The sequence below is a fragment of the Mustela nigripes genome, chromosome 13 (assembly GCF_022355385.1).
Source record: "Mustela nigripes isolate SB6536 chromosome 13, MUSNIG.SB6536, whole genome shotgun sequence".
Lineage (NCBI taxonomy): Eukaryota > Metazoa > Chordata > Mammalia > Carnivora > Mustelidae > Mustela > Mustela nigripes.
In genome coordinates, this window is record NC_081569.1 from 59,346,087 (window position 1) to 59,364,170 (window position 18,084).

Consider the following 18,084-nt stretch of genomic DNA (forward strand, 5'->3'; position numbering starts at 1 on the left):
TAGATAAATAAATAAAATCTTAAAAAGAAATGTTTACAAAAATACAAAAACAACCAGCATGTGAAAACACAAAATTTACAGTGCCTGAGGTCTAATAAAACATTAGCAGTCGTACAAATAAGCAGAAAAATGTGAACCATAGTGAGGAGGAAAACCAATTGACACCAACCCAGAATTGACACTGATGTGAGAATTAGCAAAGAGATTATTATAGCTGTATTCCATATGTTCATATAGCTAAGTAGAGACTTGGAAGATATTTTCAAAAATATGCAAGTTGAACTTCCAGAGATGGAAACAAATGAATGAGATGAAAAGCCATGAGATGATGGCTTGATGAAAAGCCAATGAGATGATGGAATTAACAACAGTTTAGATACTGCAGAAAAAAAGATTAGTGAACTTGAAGACATGAAACTAGAAATTGTCTAAAATGAAACACCAAAAGAAAACAATTTTAGAAATGAATAAAGAAGTACATAATACATGATAGGTAGAAAGTTGGCTTTTTAAAATATTTAAAATTGGGAAAAATGCAGGCATCAACTAAAAATGGGTGAGAGGGCATATTGTTTTTGTTTAATTATATGTGAAGGTATGTGAACAAAAAAATAGATGATCTTGAAAATGCTACTCCAGGTTCCATCTTCCTTCTCCATTTGCATATGACTTTGCTCCTGTGATCATCCCCTCTCCCCCTGAAGCATCCTTTTCCTCCTCTCAGCTAGCTCATTCCCCTTAGTACATGTATCCACCAGTAGCTGCATCTTGGGGAAAACCCTTCCTTGACCCCCACAACCCAGCACCACAGTGACTGCCCAGTTGCTCTACTCCATTCACAAAGTTTCTAATGTCTGCATCTGCCATCCCAACTTCCTCATCTCTCATGTACTCTTTAACCCACTCCAATGTGGCTTCCACTCAGACCCACCTCTCCACCAGAATTCCTTTTGCTGTATTTGCCAATGACTTCTTTATCAGTTATTCTCTATAGTTTACCACTCCCTCCTTTGGCAGTTTTTACCACTTCCTGCTCCTTGGCTTCTAAAACACCACCCTTTTTTGTTGTCTTCTTACCTCCCTGGCACCTCTTTATCAGTTTTTTTTTTGGCTGACAGCTTTTCACTGCAACTCCTAAATGTTACTATCCCTATCCTTGGCTCTCTGTAGACTCTGTACACTTCTTCCCCTGGTGATCTCACCCAATATCTCAGCTTTTTTTTTTTTTTTAATACATCCACATATACCCAGATCTCAAGAGTAGATCTCTAACCCAGATTCCCCTTTGGGCTTGAAGCCTATATTTCAAACTATCTACTTGACAGCTCCACTTGAATGTCTGAGAGGCATTTCAAGTTAAATTCAAAACTAAGCTCTCAATCTCCCAGCAACATAAAATAGTGACGCTTTCCACACAGTTATTCAAGCCTGAGAATTCTCCTTAAGACTTCCTTCTCAGAGCACCTGGGGGGCTCAGCGTTCAACTCTGAGTTTTGGCTGGGGTCATGATCTCAGGGATCCCAGTTGTGGGATCGAGTCCCACTTTGGCTTTGGGCTCCATGCTTGGTGGGAGTCTGTTCAGAGAATATCTTCCTTTGTCCCTCCCCTCATTTGTGCTCTCTCTCTTTCTCTAAAATAAATAATTTTTGAGGGGCACCTGGGTGACTCGGTCAATTAAGTGTCTGCCTTCAGCTCCTGGGGTCCTGGGATAGAGTCCCACATCAGGCTTCCTATTCAGCAGGGAGCCTGCTTGCCCCTCTCCTTCTACCCCTCGCCTTTCTTGTGCTCACTTGTGCTTGCTCATGCTTGCTTATGCTCTCTCTTTCTTTCAAGTAAGCAAATAAATAAATAAACCTTAAATAATCTTTTGAAAAGAGTCCTTTCCCTTCTTCCCACATGCAGTCCAACACCGAGTCCTGAGATTCTATGTCCAAAAGCTGTCTTAAATGTGTCTGCTTCTCTTCCACCCTTGTGGTGTCTAAATGGAGTGTCTGTCCAATTGGAACGGGGCCTACAGAATGTAGGGCAATGATCAGGTGGAAGTCGGTGGCATGGGCGGTGAAAGGATTCACCTGAAGCAAAACAAAAGAGATAGACATTTATTGAATATGCCACAAGGGAGCCATGGGGAGGACAGCAGAGGAGAGGTTGTCTGCCAGGAGAGAGTGGGTGGGAGCTGTTTTTAAGGAAGGAAGGTGAGGACAGTTTGAGACTATGGAATCTTCCCTTTTTTGGTAACTGTGCCTAGTTGTAGGAGCCCATTGGTCAGTTAGGACCTAGGGAGGTTTTGAGGTGGGTGGCCTGATGGGTCCGTCTGTATTCAGCCAGGTGTTGCTGTGGGCTCTTCCTGCATTCCATCGCTCCAGCCTGTTTGCCTCAAAGTGGCCTCTGCACTCTCACTATTACCAGCACCCTCATGGCCAAGCCACCATCATCTCTCATGGGAATGATTGCAGCAGCCTCCCAACTATCTCTACAGTTTTGCCCTTACCCCCTTCAGACCTTTCTCCATGAAGTAGTCACAGTAAGCTTTTAAAAGATAAATTGAATAACATTCTCCTGCTCTAGTATTTCAATGACTTTCCATTACTCTTAAGATAAATATCTAATCTTGGGACATCTGGGAGGCTCAATCGTTGGGTGTCTGCTTTCAGCTCAGGTCATGATCCCAGGGTCCTGGGAATGAGACCCTCATTGGGCTCCCTGCTCAACGGGAAGCCTGCTTCTCTCTTTCCCACTCCCCCTTCTTGTGTGTTCTCTCTCTCTCTCTCTCTCTCTCGCTGTCTCTGTCCAATAAATAAATAAATAAAATCTTAAAAAAAAAAGTGAAATCTAATCTCTTCATCTTCAGTCTGCAAACCTTGCCATTTGGCTTCTTATTTCTCCAGCTTTATCTGTACTGCTTTCCTCCCATCTTTCATTCCCAACTAGTCATTCCTGCTTTGTGACTTCACATTTTTCCTCCCTCCCCCACTGTTTATCTGGTTAACTCCAGTCACCCTTTAAGAATTTTATTTATTTGAGAGAGAGCGAGAGGGCACAACCAGGGGTGAGGGGCAGAGGGAGAGGGAAGCAGTCTCCCCACTGAGCAGGGAGCCCCGTGCAGGGCTTGATCCCAGGACCCTGGGATCATGATCTTAACCGAAGGCAGACACTTAACCCACAGAGCCACTCAGGTGCCCCAGACTCTCATCCATCTTTCATTAATCAAATATCTCCTTAGATGTCTTTCCTGACTATCCAATTTCAACTGTTTCCCCAATTTTCTCTCTCATAGCACATTGTGCTTTTCCTTCATAGTTTTACTACAATTGGTAAATATATTTATTTGAGATTTTTTTGAGATGTAACTAATAAGTTTGTGTGTGTGTGTGTGTGTTTTTAAAGATTTTATTTATTTATTTGACAGACAGAGATCACAAGTAGGCAGAGAGGCAGACAGAGAGAGAGGAGAAAGCAGGCTCCCTGCAGAACAGAGAGCCTGATGAGGGCTCAATCCCAGGACCCTGGGATCATGACCTGAGCCAAAGGCAGAGGCTTTAACCCACTGAGCCACCCAGGTGCCCCAGTTTGTGTGGTTTTTTTGTTTCCATTTTTTAGATTGTAAACTCAAGGAGGACAAAGCCAAAGTCAGTCTGGATATTTGTTACTTCTCCTCCATCTGTCCTCTTAGAAGAATGGTCTGGCACATAGCCGGCGCTCATTAAATATTTACTGAGTAAAATGAACGAGTGCCTTAAGTGCTTGAAAACCCTGACCTGTTCTCTAGGAGTAGCTCTGAATCTCTGCTTAAAATCTGGATAAGTTTTGGGACACGTGGCTGGTTCAGTCGGTAGAGCCTGGGACTCATGATCTCCCGGTTGTGAGTCCCAGCTCCTCGTTGGTCATAGAGCATACATTAAAAAAAAAAAAAAAAATCTGGATAAGTGTTATTAAAGTTAGGACTGGGGTGCCTGGGTGGCTCAGTCACTTAAGCCCCCCACTCTGGGTTTTGGCCCAGGTCATGATCTCAAGGTTGTGACATCAAGTACCGCCTGGGGCTCCCCACCAGCGAGGAGTCCACTGGAGATTCCCTGTCCCTCTCCCTCTTCCCCGATCACATGCTTTCTCTATCAAATAAATAATCTTTAAAGTTAGGACTGAGGGTAGGTGAGGTGGCGATTTCCGCCCACAGACCCTTTTTAAACCTCACTGGCTACTCTCCACCCTGCGCAACCAAACACTCCTCTGCTCTTGCCAACAAATAAAGAGGATTGTGACATAGACTCTAACAGCGATGGCGTTTATGTCTCAAGCCCGGAATATGACGCTGGCGGCTCATGGCTCCTTTCAGGCAGGCAAAGTGCACCACTCCCCTCCCCCACCCAGACCTGGGGCCTCTGACACCCGAAGCCTACAAGCTCCTGCTGTTGCCTCAGTTCTGACCTGCCGTACAGCATGGCAGCTTCCAAAGGCGTGGTCCCCAGCACGGCTAGCCGTACAACATGGCCGCCTACAGAGCGCGAACCGCGCCCCCTCCCGCCCAATCACCGGAAGTTTCCATTTGAAAGCCCGGCGGCAGACCCGGTCGCTGGTGCGGCAGTTACCGAGGAGCATCCTTTGAACCAGGGCAACGAGGGCTGCGGGCAGGAGCTGCAGGAGCCTGGGTTCGACTCTCCCGGGGCGAGGGATGGAGCTAGATATGGGGCGGGCGGAGTGGTCTGGGAATGGAGAATTTTCTTTCTCCCGACTTCTTTCCCTGGCCGAGACAGGCCAGGTCGCGCTCTCCGGGGGCCCTCCACCTACTCTGGCCCCCAAACCCAACCCAGGGTAACGTTCACCTTGCACCTTTCAGACCTCAGCTGCGCCGCCTCGTTACGATGACCAGCGTGGTTAAGACAGTATACACTCTGCAGCCCCCCGCTGTGCAGAGCGGCGGCCTGCCGGCAGGTGGGTATCCACACAGCCCTGGCCCAGCGGGGTGGTCAGGCGGAGGAGTACGAGGGAACAGACCAGTGGCCAGAAAAGGGGGGCGCGGTCTGGGAAAGGGCAGTTTATCAGCTCTGACAACCTGCTACCTCCGCTAGAACTAGGCTGTCTAGGTTTATGACGGGAGTTGTTGGGGCAAGGGCCCTGTCGTAGGATTTAGACGTGCCCTCCCCCATTCCACTTCCTGAACCTAATCGTGCTGCATTTACTAATTAGATTTAAGTTGCTGATTGTTTCACAGTATTATTTCCTCAAGCTAGGAATCCCCCCCCCCTTTTTTAAGATTTATTTTATTTATTTGACAGAGAGAGCGAGCGCGTACAAACAAGGGGAAAGGGAGAAGCAGGCTCTCCACTGAGCAGGGAGCCAGATGCAAGGCTCAATCCTAGCACCCTGGGATTATGACCTGAGCTGAAGGTAGACACTTAACCGACTGAGCCATCCCAGGGCCCCAGGAATCCCTTTTTAAACAGTTGCCAGTTTGATTTCCAGATCTGGGCTACCTGGAGGGACTGGATTTGTTGTCAGGGAGAAGGGAAGAGAGTCCTTTGAGAAGTGTGATTCTGGGAGGCACCAGGGTTTGCACCTTGTCTCGTTCACATTTGTTTCTGCACCGTGTCACTTATACAGTAAATTGTCAATCAATTGTTGGGTGAAGTAAGAGAGAGGGGCCAAGCCTAGCCAGAGTTTTCCATAACCTTGGGAAAAGAAATAGGATTAAAAACAATTTTTGATTGCTTTGCCATCTTGCTTTGTGTTGCTGGGCTTGTGGTTGAAAGTCATGTAGGCTCTTGAGCTCCTTAATCTCAAGAGCAGGGCACAAAATAAGCTTCAAACATCAGAACCTGTGGGGGCAGATTTGGAAGTAGCTATTTAGGACTCCTCCCAGGGGACTCTGTGCTGCTGGTAGATGAGCAGTAGAGGATTGATCTATAAATAAAAAGGGTTTCCTCAAAAGGCTTAAAGGTTGGTTGGTTGGTTGGTTGGTTGGTTTTACCTGACCTCCGAACACCTAAATGGTAATCTGGCATCAGCAGGACCTAGGAGTTATTGGGAGGTAGAGGGGAGCATGCTCCTGCAACAGCCTTTGCCTTGGAGAGCAGTGCCCTCTCTTTGAGTGGAGACTGGCTTTCCCCAGCCAAGTTGGAAGTTTTTAATCTCAGCTTTCTATCCCTGTCCCAGTTTTATGATCATATATAACCTCAACAGTTTAACATTTTAAGGCTATCTCCTACGGTTTTTGCCTACCTAATATACACATGTAAAAAAGAGTCCAAAGTTAGAAAATATTATGCCATGAAGAACAAGTCTCTTTTCCTTCCTTGACCAGCTATCCATTTCCCCTCCTTAGCATCTCTCATTTTTTAAAAAAGATTTTATTTGAGAGAGGGCGGGGAGGGAGAAACAGACTGTTGAGCTGGAGAGCCTGCTTCGGGGCTCAATCCGGTAACTCTGGGATCTTGACCTGAGCCAAAGGCAAGCACTTAGTCAACTGAGCCACCAGGTCCCCCACCTCTCTCATTAAGCCACCCAGGTGCCCCACATCTCTCATTTCAAGAAGATAGTCTTTGTTAAGTCCTGCTAAATTTTTTCTACAATGCAGTCCTTAGGCTTTAGCAAGTACAGATTATTAGAATTGATTCCAGTCAGCAAAGAGTGGTCATTTTGATCACTTTATTAACACCCTTTCATCTGGGGGAGGATGTGTTACTGTGCATAACTTACTAATACTCAGAAGAGGAGGTAAATATGTTCCCCCAAGGTTACCTTTTACTTGAAAACAGAGACCTGCGGTGCCTGGCTGGCTCACTTGATAAAACATATGACTCTTGAGCTCAGGGTTGTGAGTTCAAGCCCTACATAGGGCATGGAGCCTACTTTAAAAAATGAATAAAAAGATTAAAAACAACTATGCAACCGTTAAAGGAGAACTTCGCAGCAGCTTGAGTGTAGCCTCTGAAGAGCGGGCAGAGGGCAGAAGGCGGAGGATTTTTGCAAGGTGTTTCGGTTCCACTGGTCCTGGAGGAAGGCTCCAGCTGCGCATCAGCCCTGCTGACAGCTATGTGACCCCTCTTTTCATTCTTCTCTTGTATCAATGTCCACTTTCATGCCTGTCCCCTTGGCCGTTCAGTTTGCCAGATCATCAGGCTTTTGGCTATCCTCAAGTATATTGCACTATCACCTTCCAAGGATTTTGGTTTCCATCCCCCGTTAGTCTAGAAGTGTATTCTTCTGAATTAGTCCTTGCAAATTGAGACAGGCCAGAAAATACAGGGTGCTGACAGCCTGGAACGGAGCTGACATAGCATTTCTTCGGTTGAGTCATGACCATTGAGGTCTCAGCAGCTTGTCTTCCTTTGCAGACACACAAACTCGAGCCACTTCTAAGAGCCTGCTACCTGTTAAGTCCAAGGAAGCAGATGTTTCCAGACTTCATTCAGGAGGTTCAGAAAACGATGTTATAAAAGTCACTAAACCAAGACGAGAGAACGGGTGAGAGTTGAATCATTGGTACCCAATGAGAACATCTTGCTAGAGGTTGCTCGGTATCAAGATTTAGAAAAGAGGGGTTTTGAGAGCACCAGGCAGTCGGAGTCCGTGGCCCTGAACAGCGGTGTGTTAGAACCGTCTGTGTCGAACAGTTCCGAGGAGGCCCAGCAAGGGTTAGGATAAGAGGTACTTTGTTTGCTCTGAGTGTGCAAATAGCCAGACCCTGGCCAAACACCAGGCTTTAGTGGTGGTCGGGGTGTGTGGGGCTGCTTGTTAACTCAGGTTGCTTGTCTGAGTGTCGTCCTGTCCCAGGTAGCGTGCTTGTTTCCCTATACTCAGTTCCCATGTCAGCCAGCTTGACAGGGCGTAGCTATACCACTCTGAGCAGGAGCAGGTCAGTCGGGCCATTGAGGTGGGCCAGGAGAGGAGCCCATTCCCTATTCATAAGCCTTTTTCCAATAGTCTAGGCTCAAACGACAGCACATGGGCCCTCTGAGCTTCTCAAGCTGTTGGCATTGTATATGGTCTCTGGTTTTTTCCTCAGAAATCCAGGCTCTTTGTTCTGCCTTGTTCACAACACACAGAACAGCAGTGCTACCATTCTCTGATTTCTTTATTACTTTTTTAAAAAAATTTATTTGATAGAGAGCACAAGCAGGGGGAGCAACAGGCAGAGGGAGAGGGAGAAATAGACTCCTCACTGAGCAGGGAGCGGGAGGCAGGGCTCAATCCCAGGACCCTGGGATCATGACCTGAGGCTTAACTGACTGAGCCACCCAGATGCCCTCTTTGTTACTTTTTTAATTGCCCCAAGTCTACTTATGCACAACATTGTATTAGTTTCAGATGCACAACATAATGGTTAGCTATTTGTATATATTGCAAAATGATCACAGTAAGAGGAGTGAACATCATGATTTCTTTGTTTTTGCTTCTCTAGGCAGGTAAAAGCTGCAGACCCTGGCACGAGGAAGAACCTCAGAAAGAGGTGAGCAGCAGGGTAAGCAAAAGTTGGCCACCATTTTAAGGTGGAGGCTCTCAGTCCTGGTTGTGCCTCAGAAATCACTCATAAGTTTGTTTACTGTATGACAGCCTGGGTGCCACGCCAAAAATCTGAGTGGAATTTTCAGTGGGGAGGCACAGCCCGGTTTGAGAACCACTGGCAGGGCTAGGATCTTTGAGGCTCCCATCTTGAGAACCAGACAGGAGCTTTCTGGGTTCCATGCCAGGTTCACTGCTGATTGGACTTCAAAGCCACCTATAGCCGTGGATAGGAGGATAGGAGGGTGAGCCTACGGGATATGAGGCATTGCATGTGGTTAGTGACTTTAAAATGGTGGTAGTAGAAATCCTGGGGGAGAATCCATCTCTCTGTTTGAGGATAGCTTGTCTATTTTGCTTCTGAAGATAGAAATAATACAAGCTGGAAAATTGATAGAAGTAGGTTCTAATTCCAAATCTATTATTTGTGCATGTCTTGAAAGTTCTGAAGATAGGGGCCCTAGCCAGCCCAGTTGGTAGAGCGTGTAACTCTTTCTTTTTAATTTTTTTAAAGATTTATTTTAGAGAGTATGTGCAAGCAAGATAGGGGCACCGGGAGAGGGAATGAGAATCTCAAGCATGTTTGACTCCCCACTGAGCGTGGAGCCCAGACATGGGGCTCGATCTAATGACCTTGAGCCAACGTCAAGAGTAAGGCACTCAAATGACTGAGCCACTCAGATGCCCCAAGCATGCAGCTCTTAATCTCGGGGCTGTAAGTTCGAGACCCACTTTGGGTGTAGAGATGACTTAAAAAATAATTTTTTTTTAAAGTTCTGGAGATAAAATACTACTCAAGAAGGACTCTGAGGGCACTGAAAAGTTAGTGATGATGATGGCTATTTATTGTTTACTATGTGTCGGCTATTATTTATTGTTTACTATTGTTTACTATGTTACCTGTGCTAAGAATTCTACATGTATTCTCTCTCTTATTTTTCACAGTAATAGAATTATGAGTTGTGGGTATTATCCTAATTCTAGAAATGAGGAAACAAAGTCTCAAGAGAGGTTATGTAACTTACTGAGGGTCAGATGCTACTATATAATGAAGCCAAGAGTTGAACCCCTGTTTGGATGATTCTGTAGCCCATTTTCTTATACCTCCACTTCTTCACCTAAACACAAATTATCATTACAGCTACAAACCACTGAGTAAACAGAAATCAGAGGAAGAGCTCAAGGATAAGAACCAGCTCTTAGAGGCCGTCAACAAGCAGCTGCATCAGAAGTTGACTGAAACTCAGGTAAGAGACCACCACCAGACCTCTGTCATCACCGCACTAGGCAATGGCTAGCCTCTGGTGGGATGGCCCCAGGACAGGAGAAGCTTGTCTTGCCCGGGGGCCCGAGTAGAGGAAGAAAGAAGCCAGGCTTTTGCTGTGCAGGTATCAGAGCAGGGGAAGGAGAGAAACCCCCACCCACCCTGTAAGGGGAACAGGTCTGTACTGTCTGTATGGCACCTCCATAGGGAGAACTGAAGGACCTGACCCAAAAGGTGGAGCTGCTGGAGAAGTTTCAGGACAACTGTTTGGCAATTTTGGAGAGCAAGGGCCTCAACCCAGGTAAGAGACAGTGCACGGTTGCCTTCGGAGGAGTCAGTGCATGTGCCCCTTCCTGAGGTGGGGCAGGGGTGGGGGAGTGGTTGTGGACTGTCTGTCTAGAGTGCCAGCCTAGCATCAGCTGGGCCATTCAGTGCAGGGTGCTTAGCAAAGCAAGAAATATTGGGAGTATCTTTTTTTTTTTTTTTAAGATTTTCTTTATTTTTAAGTAATCTCTACACCCAATGTGGGGTTTGAAGTCACAAGCCCGAGATCAAGAGTTACAGGCTCTGTAGCCTGAGCCAGCCAGATGCCCTGAGGAGCTTTTCTTTGTTCCCTTGTGGTTGTGGACAGAGGACTATCTCCTATCTGAACACTTCATTCATGCCATTCATTTGGTGCCAACAAGTGTGACCTTGCAAATAAACCAGAAGTATTTTCTTTTTTTCAAGGTAGATAGCAAAGTAACTTTCCCAAGTGGGAAAAGACAGAAGTGATACTTTATTAAGGGCTCCTAAACCTGGCTCATCAGCAGAATCGCAATGGTTAAATGTGATTTTGGTTCTGACCCTGTCCCTAGAGAGTAGAGTCTGTAGCAAGAATGGGAGTGGAAGCAGGAATTGCCCAAGGACTGTACAAGAGCTTCAGACTGAGTTGAGGAGCCTGAGAATACCCAGTGAAGGGGCCCAGGCTTCTCTGGATTCAGGAACACTGAGTTTGAATGCTGCTGATTAACATGTTACCATACATTTTTATATATATATTTTTAAAGATTTTATTTATTTATTTGTCAGAGCGAGCGAGCAAGCGAGAGCGAGCACAGGCAGACAGAGTGGAAGGCAGAGTCAGAGGGAGAAGCAGGCTCCCTGCGGAGCAAGGAGCCCGATGTGGGACTCGATCCCAGGACGCTGGGATCATGACCTGAGCCGAAGGCAGCTGCTTAACCAACTGAGCCACCCAGGCGTCCCACATTTTTATATTATTTTAATTTATAATGCATATGTACTACTTTTACCAAAAATAATAATTCTTAAGCCCAAATACTTTTTTTTTTTTTTAAGATTTTATTTATTTATTTGACAGAGAGCAAGAGAAGGAACACAAGTGAGTGGGAGAGGGAGAAGCAGGCTTCCCATTGAAGAGGGATCCCGATGCAGGGCTCAATCCCAGGACCCTGGGACTGTGACCTGAGCCGAAGGCAGACATTTAACAACTGAGCCACCCATGCGCTCCAAGCCCCAAAACCTTTAAAAAATAGTTTTTTGTGGGGTGCATGTGTGGCTCAGTTGGTTAAGTGTGGGACTTTTGATTTCAGCTCAGGTCATGATCTCAGGGCGGTGGGATCTGGCCCTCTGTCAGGCTCTCAGGGAGCCTGCTTGAGATTCTCTCTCTCCTTCCTCCCCTCACCCCACTCCACACTCAAGTGTACTCTCTCTCCTCTATAAAATAAATCTTCAGAAAAAATTTTTTTAAAATATTTTATTTATTAATTTGAGAGAGATACAGAAAGAGAGCACAGCAGGGTAAGAGGGAGAGGAAAAAGCAGACTCCCTGCTGAGCTGGGAGCCTGATGTGGGGCTCAATCCCAGGACCTCGAGATCATGACCTGAGCCGAAGGCAGACTCTCAACCATCTGAGCCACCCAGGCGCCCCTAGAAAAAATTTTTTAAATAAAAATGGGTTTTTGTATTATAAAAACAAAAACTCAAATGACACATTTCGTTTGTACAAATTTTCTGCTAAGCTGAAGGGAAAGCAGAATGAACTTTTAACCATATCCAAAGCTAGAGAGGAGGGAGATAAAATAAAGCTCTGATGGTAGGTGTAGGTGACCCTGCCAAGGAGAAAACTGCCAGACTCTTCAAGAAGTTTCCCTCATGAATACTCCTGTACTTGTCCATGGAGGGGTTTTTAGTTTTTGTTTTAGGTGCGGTTCCCTAAGCAAGGCTGACTTTGTCGTTTGCATCAGTTTTAGGCAGTGAGGCCCTGGCATCACAGCAAGGATCCACCACCGATCACACGGACTCTATGGTGAGGGCATGGGTGTGAGTGGGCGGAGGCAAAGTGACTGTGGGGCTCTGCCGGGCCAAGAAGGGCTCTGCCACGTGCTCAGCAAACCCCAGGAAGCCGCATTTATTTTCCATGATAGTGGAAGACAGCTATGTGTACTCCAAATAGCATATTTCACTTGGAAGGCAACTTTGTGCTTACAGATGTTGAGCGAGTCTGAGTTGAAAATGTGCTACTTTAAGATACTTTTTTTTTTTAAGATTTTATTTATTTATTTGACAGAGAGATCACAAGTAGGCAGAGAGGCAGCAGAAAGAGAGGGGGAAGCAGGCTCCCTGCTGAGCAGAGAGCCCAATGTTGGGCTCAATCCCAGGACCCCGAGATCATGACCTGAGCTGAAGGCAGAGGCTTAACCCACTGAGCCACCCAGGCACCCTTTTAATTCACATGTTAACATGGACATGTATAGAGAACTTTCTGGTTTCTTTCTTCTCCACTTTACCAAACTTCTCCCCTGGGCCATTTATTGAGAACTGTAGGATGGAAAGGTCCAGCCTGGAGTAAAATTGGCTTCTCCAGTAGTAAGTAGGAAGGTGGTTGTTTGGGCTAAAGTCTTTGAGATTCTATGCCCTCTTCACCAGGAAGATCAGTTGTCATCTTAGAATCATAGAATTCTAGCTACAGAAGGCTTCCTCCACCCCCTAGGGCAGTAGTCACCTCTTCAATGGCTACTCTGTTTTGTGTAACATAGAGCACAGGGAAGTAGGGTGATCTGTCCATCACTTGGACTGAGTTCCTCCAGGGGTGCCCCAAGAAAGAGCCTGGCACATGGGGGACACTCAGTAAATGCCTGAAAGAATGGAAGGATTGTTAGCAATCATCTAATCAACTCTCATTTCATATGAAGAGATTAGTTTATATGAAGAAAGTTTTCACGTATCCGTAACGATTTGTTACTACATTGTACTTTCCTCTTAGTTGCTGCTAGAAACTTTGCAAGATGAGCTGAAGTTTTTCAATGAAACAGCCAAAAAGCAGATGGAAGAGTTACAGGTGAGAGGCAGACATCACCTTGAGGCAGGATTACCATTTCCCACCATGGTGGGTAGGGCTCTGGAGGATTCTTCCTTTTCATACATTTCTTTCTTTTTAATAAACTGCTTTGTAATCATAGATTTATAGGAAAGTTGCGAAGATAAATACAGAGAATTCAGTGCCCTTAATATTAACATCATACATTATCATAGTATATTTGTCATAATTTAAAAGCCAACATTGATGCATTACTATTCACTAAATTCCAAGACTTCACTGATTTCACCATTTTTTTTCAACAACTGATTTTCTCTTCCAAACACTCAGAAATGTTCACATCTACAGGGCTTGAGGCAGTGTACAAAACACTAGGTTACTCAGTGTATGAGGTGGACCTGTGTGACAGCTCTGCTTTGGAAACTTGGTATCTCAAGGAAATCTGTAATAGGAAACCCGGATTGAGTCTAGACTGCTTTGGACTGCTTGGAAGAATCATGGGCCAGTACACTGAATCCTAGAGGATTTCATGGCTCCAGTTTAGATATAGGAGTCTGTAGTAAAGAGAGACCATTCCTAAAACCAGCCAAGATAAACAGATCTAAGACTGAAAAATCTCATGTCAATATTCGCATCGTCTTCTCAAGGGAAGAGAAGCATAGTGTCCTTAAATGGTATTGCCTTTCGTGTGACTCAAAGTCCTGTGGGTGTTCGTTTGTTTCTTCCTTCCTTTCTGAATGTCTTTACATGCAGGCCTTAAAAGTAAAGTTGAAGATGAAAGAAGAAGAGAGAGCCCGGTTCCTAGAACAGCAGACGTTATGTAACAGTCAAGTAAATGACTTTACAGCAGCCCTTGAGGAAATGGAACAGCTATTAGAAATGTGATAAAAAGCAAGTGACCAGATGGCTCCCACAGAGGAAGCCACGTAGGACATCTGCTTCTCGGCCATGACCTTCTAGGACTCACTATCCCCAGAATGGAAACAGTTTCTGCAGTAGGATTAAGGACAGTCTATGCTGGAATGGCGGTTCCTCCTTTAGGCAAGCGTGCGCCCCCCCTCAGACTGATGGGCCCTCCTGAACCTTGCACATACAGAATCGAGGCCAACAAGAGAGCCCCTCTGTCCCCAGAAGCTTGGATTGACCCTCTAGCCAACAAAGCGAACGGCAGGCCATTAGAATCAGGAGACTAAACTAGCCACAGCCAGACGATCCCAAAGGTCACATTCAGATGCATAGGAAGAAAACCTTAATTGTACCGTGGAATACAGAGACTCCATGGGAGACATCACTGAGAAGCGATGCTGTCCCCTTCTAACTTGGAACACACTTTGTCTAATCCTGGTTGGGCTCTAGACCTCATTGTTAAATGAATGAACGTGAAGTTACTGGAAATGGCTTAATAAATGAGGGTGAAGGTTTAGATAGCAGTAACACCTACCTGAAATAATACAACTTGGAGCTTTTAATCTAAATCACTTCTGCTTTTATTTTTTATTAAGTGCTACTTTTAAAATAAACATTTCTGTGACAATCCAGACTGCAACACTGAGAAATGAAAATAAGCCATTTAACTGACCCATGTCCACCGAATACTCTTGGCCTAATCCAAGGAACAAGTTCAAGACTCCAGTGTAACCCACAATATTTTTCTTCCCCTTCAGTGCTCTGTGGCTAGCCCTGCTGTCTTCCAGGAGCAGAGCTGGTCTTCTGAGGGTGTCTGCTGTTTGTGGCAGTAGATGCCTGACTCCATCCTCCAGCTGTGTGTCACTAGCTACCTGTGCCCTCTCTATATTCCTGAGCCTGGTTCTCTCCTGCTCTTTGCATAGCCAATCCAGGGCCTGGCCCCATGGATCCCTAGTTAGCTAAAGTCCATGGTAGGCTTCCCTCTGGTTTACCAAAGGCAGAGCTCTATTTCATTTCTTAGTTGTTCTAGGCAGACTTGGGCTATCTTCCGTGTTTTTCTGCATCTCCCAATTTCTATACTAACCCCACCCCCCTCCACTCTTGAGCATTGAGACTACCACACAACCAGGCCAAGGAACACCCCCACCCTGACTTTAGGGCTAAATTTCTTTGCCTTCACACACACATTCACACAGTTGGTTATGTCCCCAAAATCAGACGTACATAGTTACATAACTCACCAGTCAAAAGGGCTGAATATTTTCTTCTACCCATTTTCAGCATGTTTATAGTTTAAAAGATTATTTACCCAAATGAATGTATAATTGGCATTTCTGCCCCCCCCCCCACAAAGTTCTACTTCCTTCTTGGAAAGAGAGCGGGAGAACTCAGCTGTGGGATCCTCACCTCCTTGTCAGGCCGCCCTAGTTAACACCTAGGAACGTAACTTCCTCAATGCCTATGACTTCTCTAACCCAGCGCCGAAACCCTGTTCGCTGGTGGCCAGCCAAGGGCCTTTGCCTCACCAGCTCCCCTCTGTGCTCCTTTGCCTTTTCTGTTGCTTCCTCCTACCTTTGTTGCTCCATCTGCCTCTCGTACTCGTGGAGGTGTTCGGGATGATTCATCTGTTCCGTAGGCTGGATGAACTCATGTTAGGAGAAACTCAGCAGACAGTAACTCATACTCTCCAATCTGCTGGGTGCTCTAGGAAACTTTAATAGAGAATGGCATTCTTAACCTCAAAGATGCTTACCATCTATTTGGGAAAACTTGTGTGTGTAGGTTACGTGCAAGTGAAATAACAAACAGCAACACTTTACTAACTGGGTTGTGTGGCATAGGTGTGTACTCTAGTAGTTCACTATGGGCTAGTTTGGTTGGGGAGGGCTTCAGGAGGAGGCAGACCAGAGACTGAAGGAAGAGTAACATCTGGAGAGGCTAGCTAGAAAGTAGAGGACATTCCAGATCAGTGAACCTGTGGAGGTTCAGAGAGAGAAGCAAGGTCAGGTCACAGGCAGCTCCGCTTCCTTTCCCCCCACCTCACCCTCTGCGTATCTTCCACCTGGCTATTCCTGAGTTACAGCCTGTGCAGTAAATAAAATGTTTCTCTGAGTCTGTAAACTGTGCCAGCCAATTATAAACCCAAGCAGGGGGCTGTCATTGGAACCTTCAGGGAGAAAATCAAAGTATGAAATGCTGAAGGAAAGAATAAAGAGCTGAAGGGATATCCAGATGAGTCTTGGGGAAGTGAGTTAGGCAACTGGGCTTATGCAGAGGTTCAAGGTAAGAGGAGATGTCTGTCACTTAACTGACCATTTGTACTCTGCCATCCATGGGGCCTATACCCATGATTCCTTGCTGTATTTCTCAGGTTATCCTCATTACTATCACAAGGTAAGCACCATTACCTCTTTATGCAGCTGGGGAAAGAGACTCACAGATGTTAGGTTAATTTACCGAGGGTCAAACACCAAGCAAATAATGGAGAAAGATTTGAACCAAGGAATATTGGGGGTGGGAAGTACTTGGTGTTAGTAGAAGTCTTGAAGATCCTTGAATCCCAGGCTTTTGCCTGGCATTTTTATCATTTGTCCAGAGGTTTCCAAACTCTCTCAGTTCATGATGCTCCTAGGTAGTGTCTTACTAATATTTATGATATCCAAAGAAGTATCAGTGATTCCATTTTGAATGGTCAGATCCAACAACTTAGTGTAGGTACTTGAAAAAGTGTTCTTAGTTCATTTTTAAGTAACTACAATTATTCCCTAATGGAATTGTCAACACAAAATGAATAAACTCTTTAGAATCTCTAAAAGTAAGGAGGGGCGCCTGGGGTGGCTCAGTAGGTTAAGCTGCCAATTCTGGGCATGATCTCAGGGTTGTAAGATTAAGTCCTTCCTTATGCTCTGTGCTCAGCGCAATCTGCTCATCCCTCTCCCTCCCCGTCTGCGCCCCCTCCCCCCACCAGCTCCACTAAAAAGTAAAACTAAGGAGAGACCTGATCTGAAGACAGTCGCCTAACTGGCTGAGCCACCCAGGCACCCTGAGAACTCCAAATTGACTGGTTTAAAATTCTATTCTTGGGAGAAATTGAAACTGCAAATAGGTTTTGATTTGCTGCTCTGGGGGCAAGGCTTGGGCCTAAGGCTTCCTTTTTAGCACTCCTAACAGCCTTGCTGTATGGGTGGTATTCATTTCATTTCAGCCTTTCATCCCAAGACTCAGGGCATTCAACTACCTGAAAAGACCGGTTCAGGGCATTAGCCCACCACATTAGAGGGGGAAAATAGCGAAGGGGGTTAGAGGCTTAATTCCATCTCTCTTCCCCTGTTAAGTAACAAAAATTCAACTGAGTCCATTTTAAAGATCTAATTGGCTTTATTAAACAATTCATGACTCTGGCAGCATCCCATTTAGCAAATAGAAAGGAACTCCAAAGAGGCTCAGAAAAGGAAAGGTTTTTATTTTTTTAAACATTTTATCTGTCAGAGAGAGAGAGCGCGCACAGGCAGGCAAGGCGGAGAGAGAAGCAGTCTCTCTGCCAAACAAGGAGCCAGATGTGGGACTCGATCCCAGCACTCTGGGATCATGACCTGAGCTAAAAGCAGATGCTTAACTGACTGAGCCACTCTGGCATTCTAAAGGAAAGATTTTTAAAGGTAGCAAAGGAACCGAAAAAGGAAATTATGAGAAAAAATTGATTGTTTCAGGCAAGATCCATCCTAAGAGGTACACAAGGGGGGGGGGGGTTCCATCAATAAATTTCCCAGTGCTGACTGGCAAATCCCATGTTGAGTGGTTAGAGGTTACATTCCTGGGGCGGGGGCAGTGGGGGAGTGAAACTACAGTAAGGTAGTTAAGTCTCAGTTTACTGATTCAGAGCCTTAAGTGGCTCCACTGTGGCTCTGTGTTTTTCTTTTTAATACTCGTGATACGCTACTCTTGCTTTTCTGTACCTTCATTCCCCTCCCCCAACCCTGTTTTTTAAAAAGCCCTGATACTCTTCTTGTACGTTGAATAATTTGCAAGATAGTAACTCGTTCGCATAAAACTCCAAAATCACTCAACCCTATTACATAATAAAGCAAGTTTTAAT

General features: G+C 45.5%; 1 protein-coding gene across 1 annotated transcript; it reads left to right on the plus strand.

Annotated features, from left to right (window-relative positions):
* The first annotated feature begins 4,437 nt into the window (after positions 1 to 4,437).
* KNSTRN (kinetochore localized astrin (SPAG5) binding protein) lies at positions 4,438 to 14,622 on the plus strand. The gene is made up of 9 exons (XM_059372115.1): positions 4,438 to 4,646; positions 4,835 to 4,929; positions 7,332 to 7,461; positions 8,399 to 8,446; positions 9,641 to 9,746; positions 9,971 to 10,064; positions 12,010 to 12,071; positions 13,029 to 13,103; positions 13,836 to 14,622. The coding sequence occupies exons 1-9, from the start codon at positions 4,438 to 4,440 to the stop codon at positions 13,965 to 13,967; spliced, it is 951 nt and encodes a 316-aa protein (XP_059228098.1). The 3' UTR covers positions 13,968 to 14,622.
* The last annotated feature ends 3,462 nt before the right edge of the window (positions 14,623 to 18,084 follow it).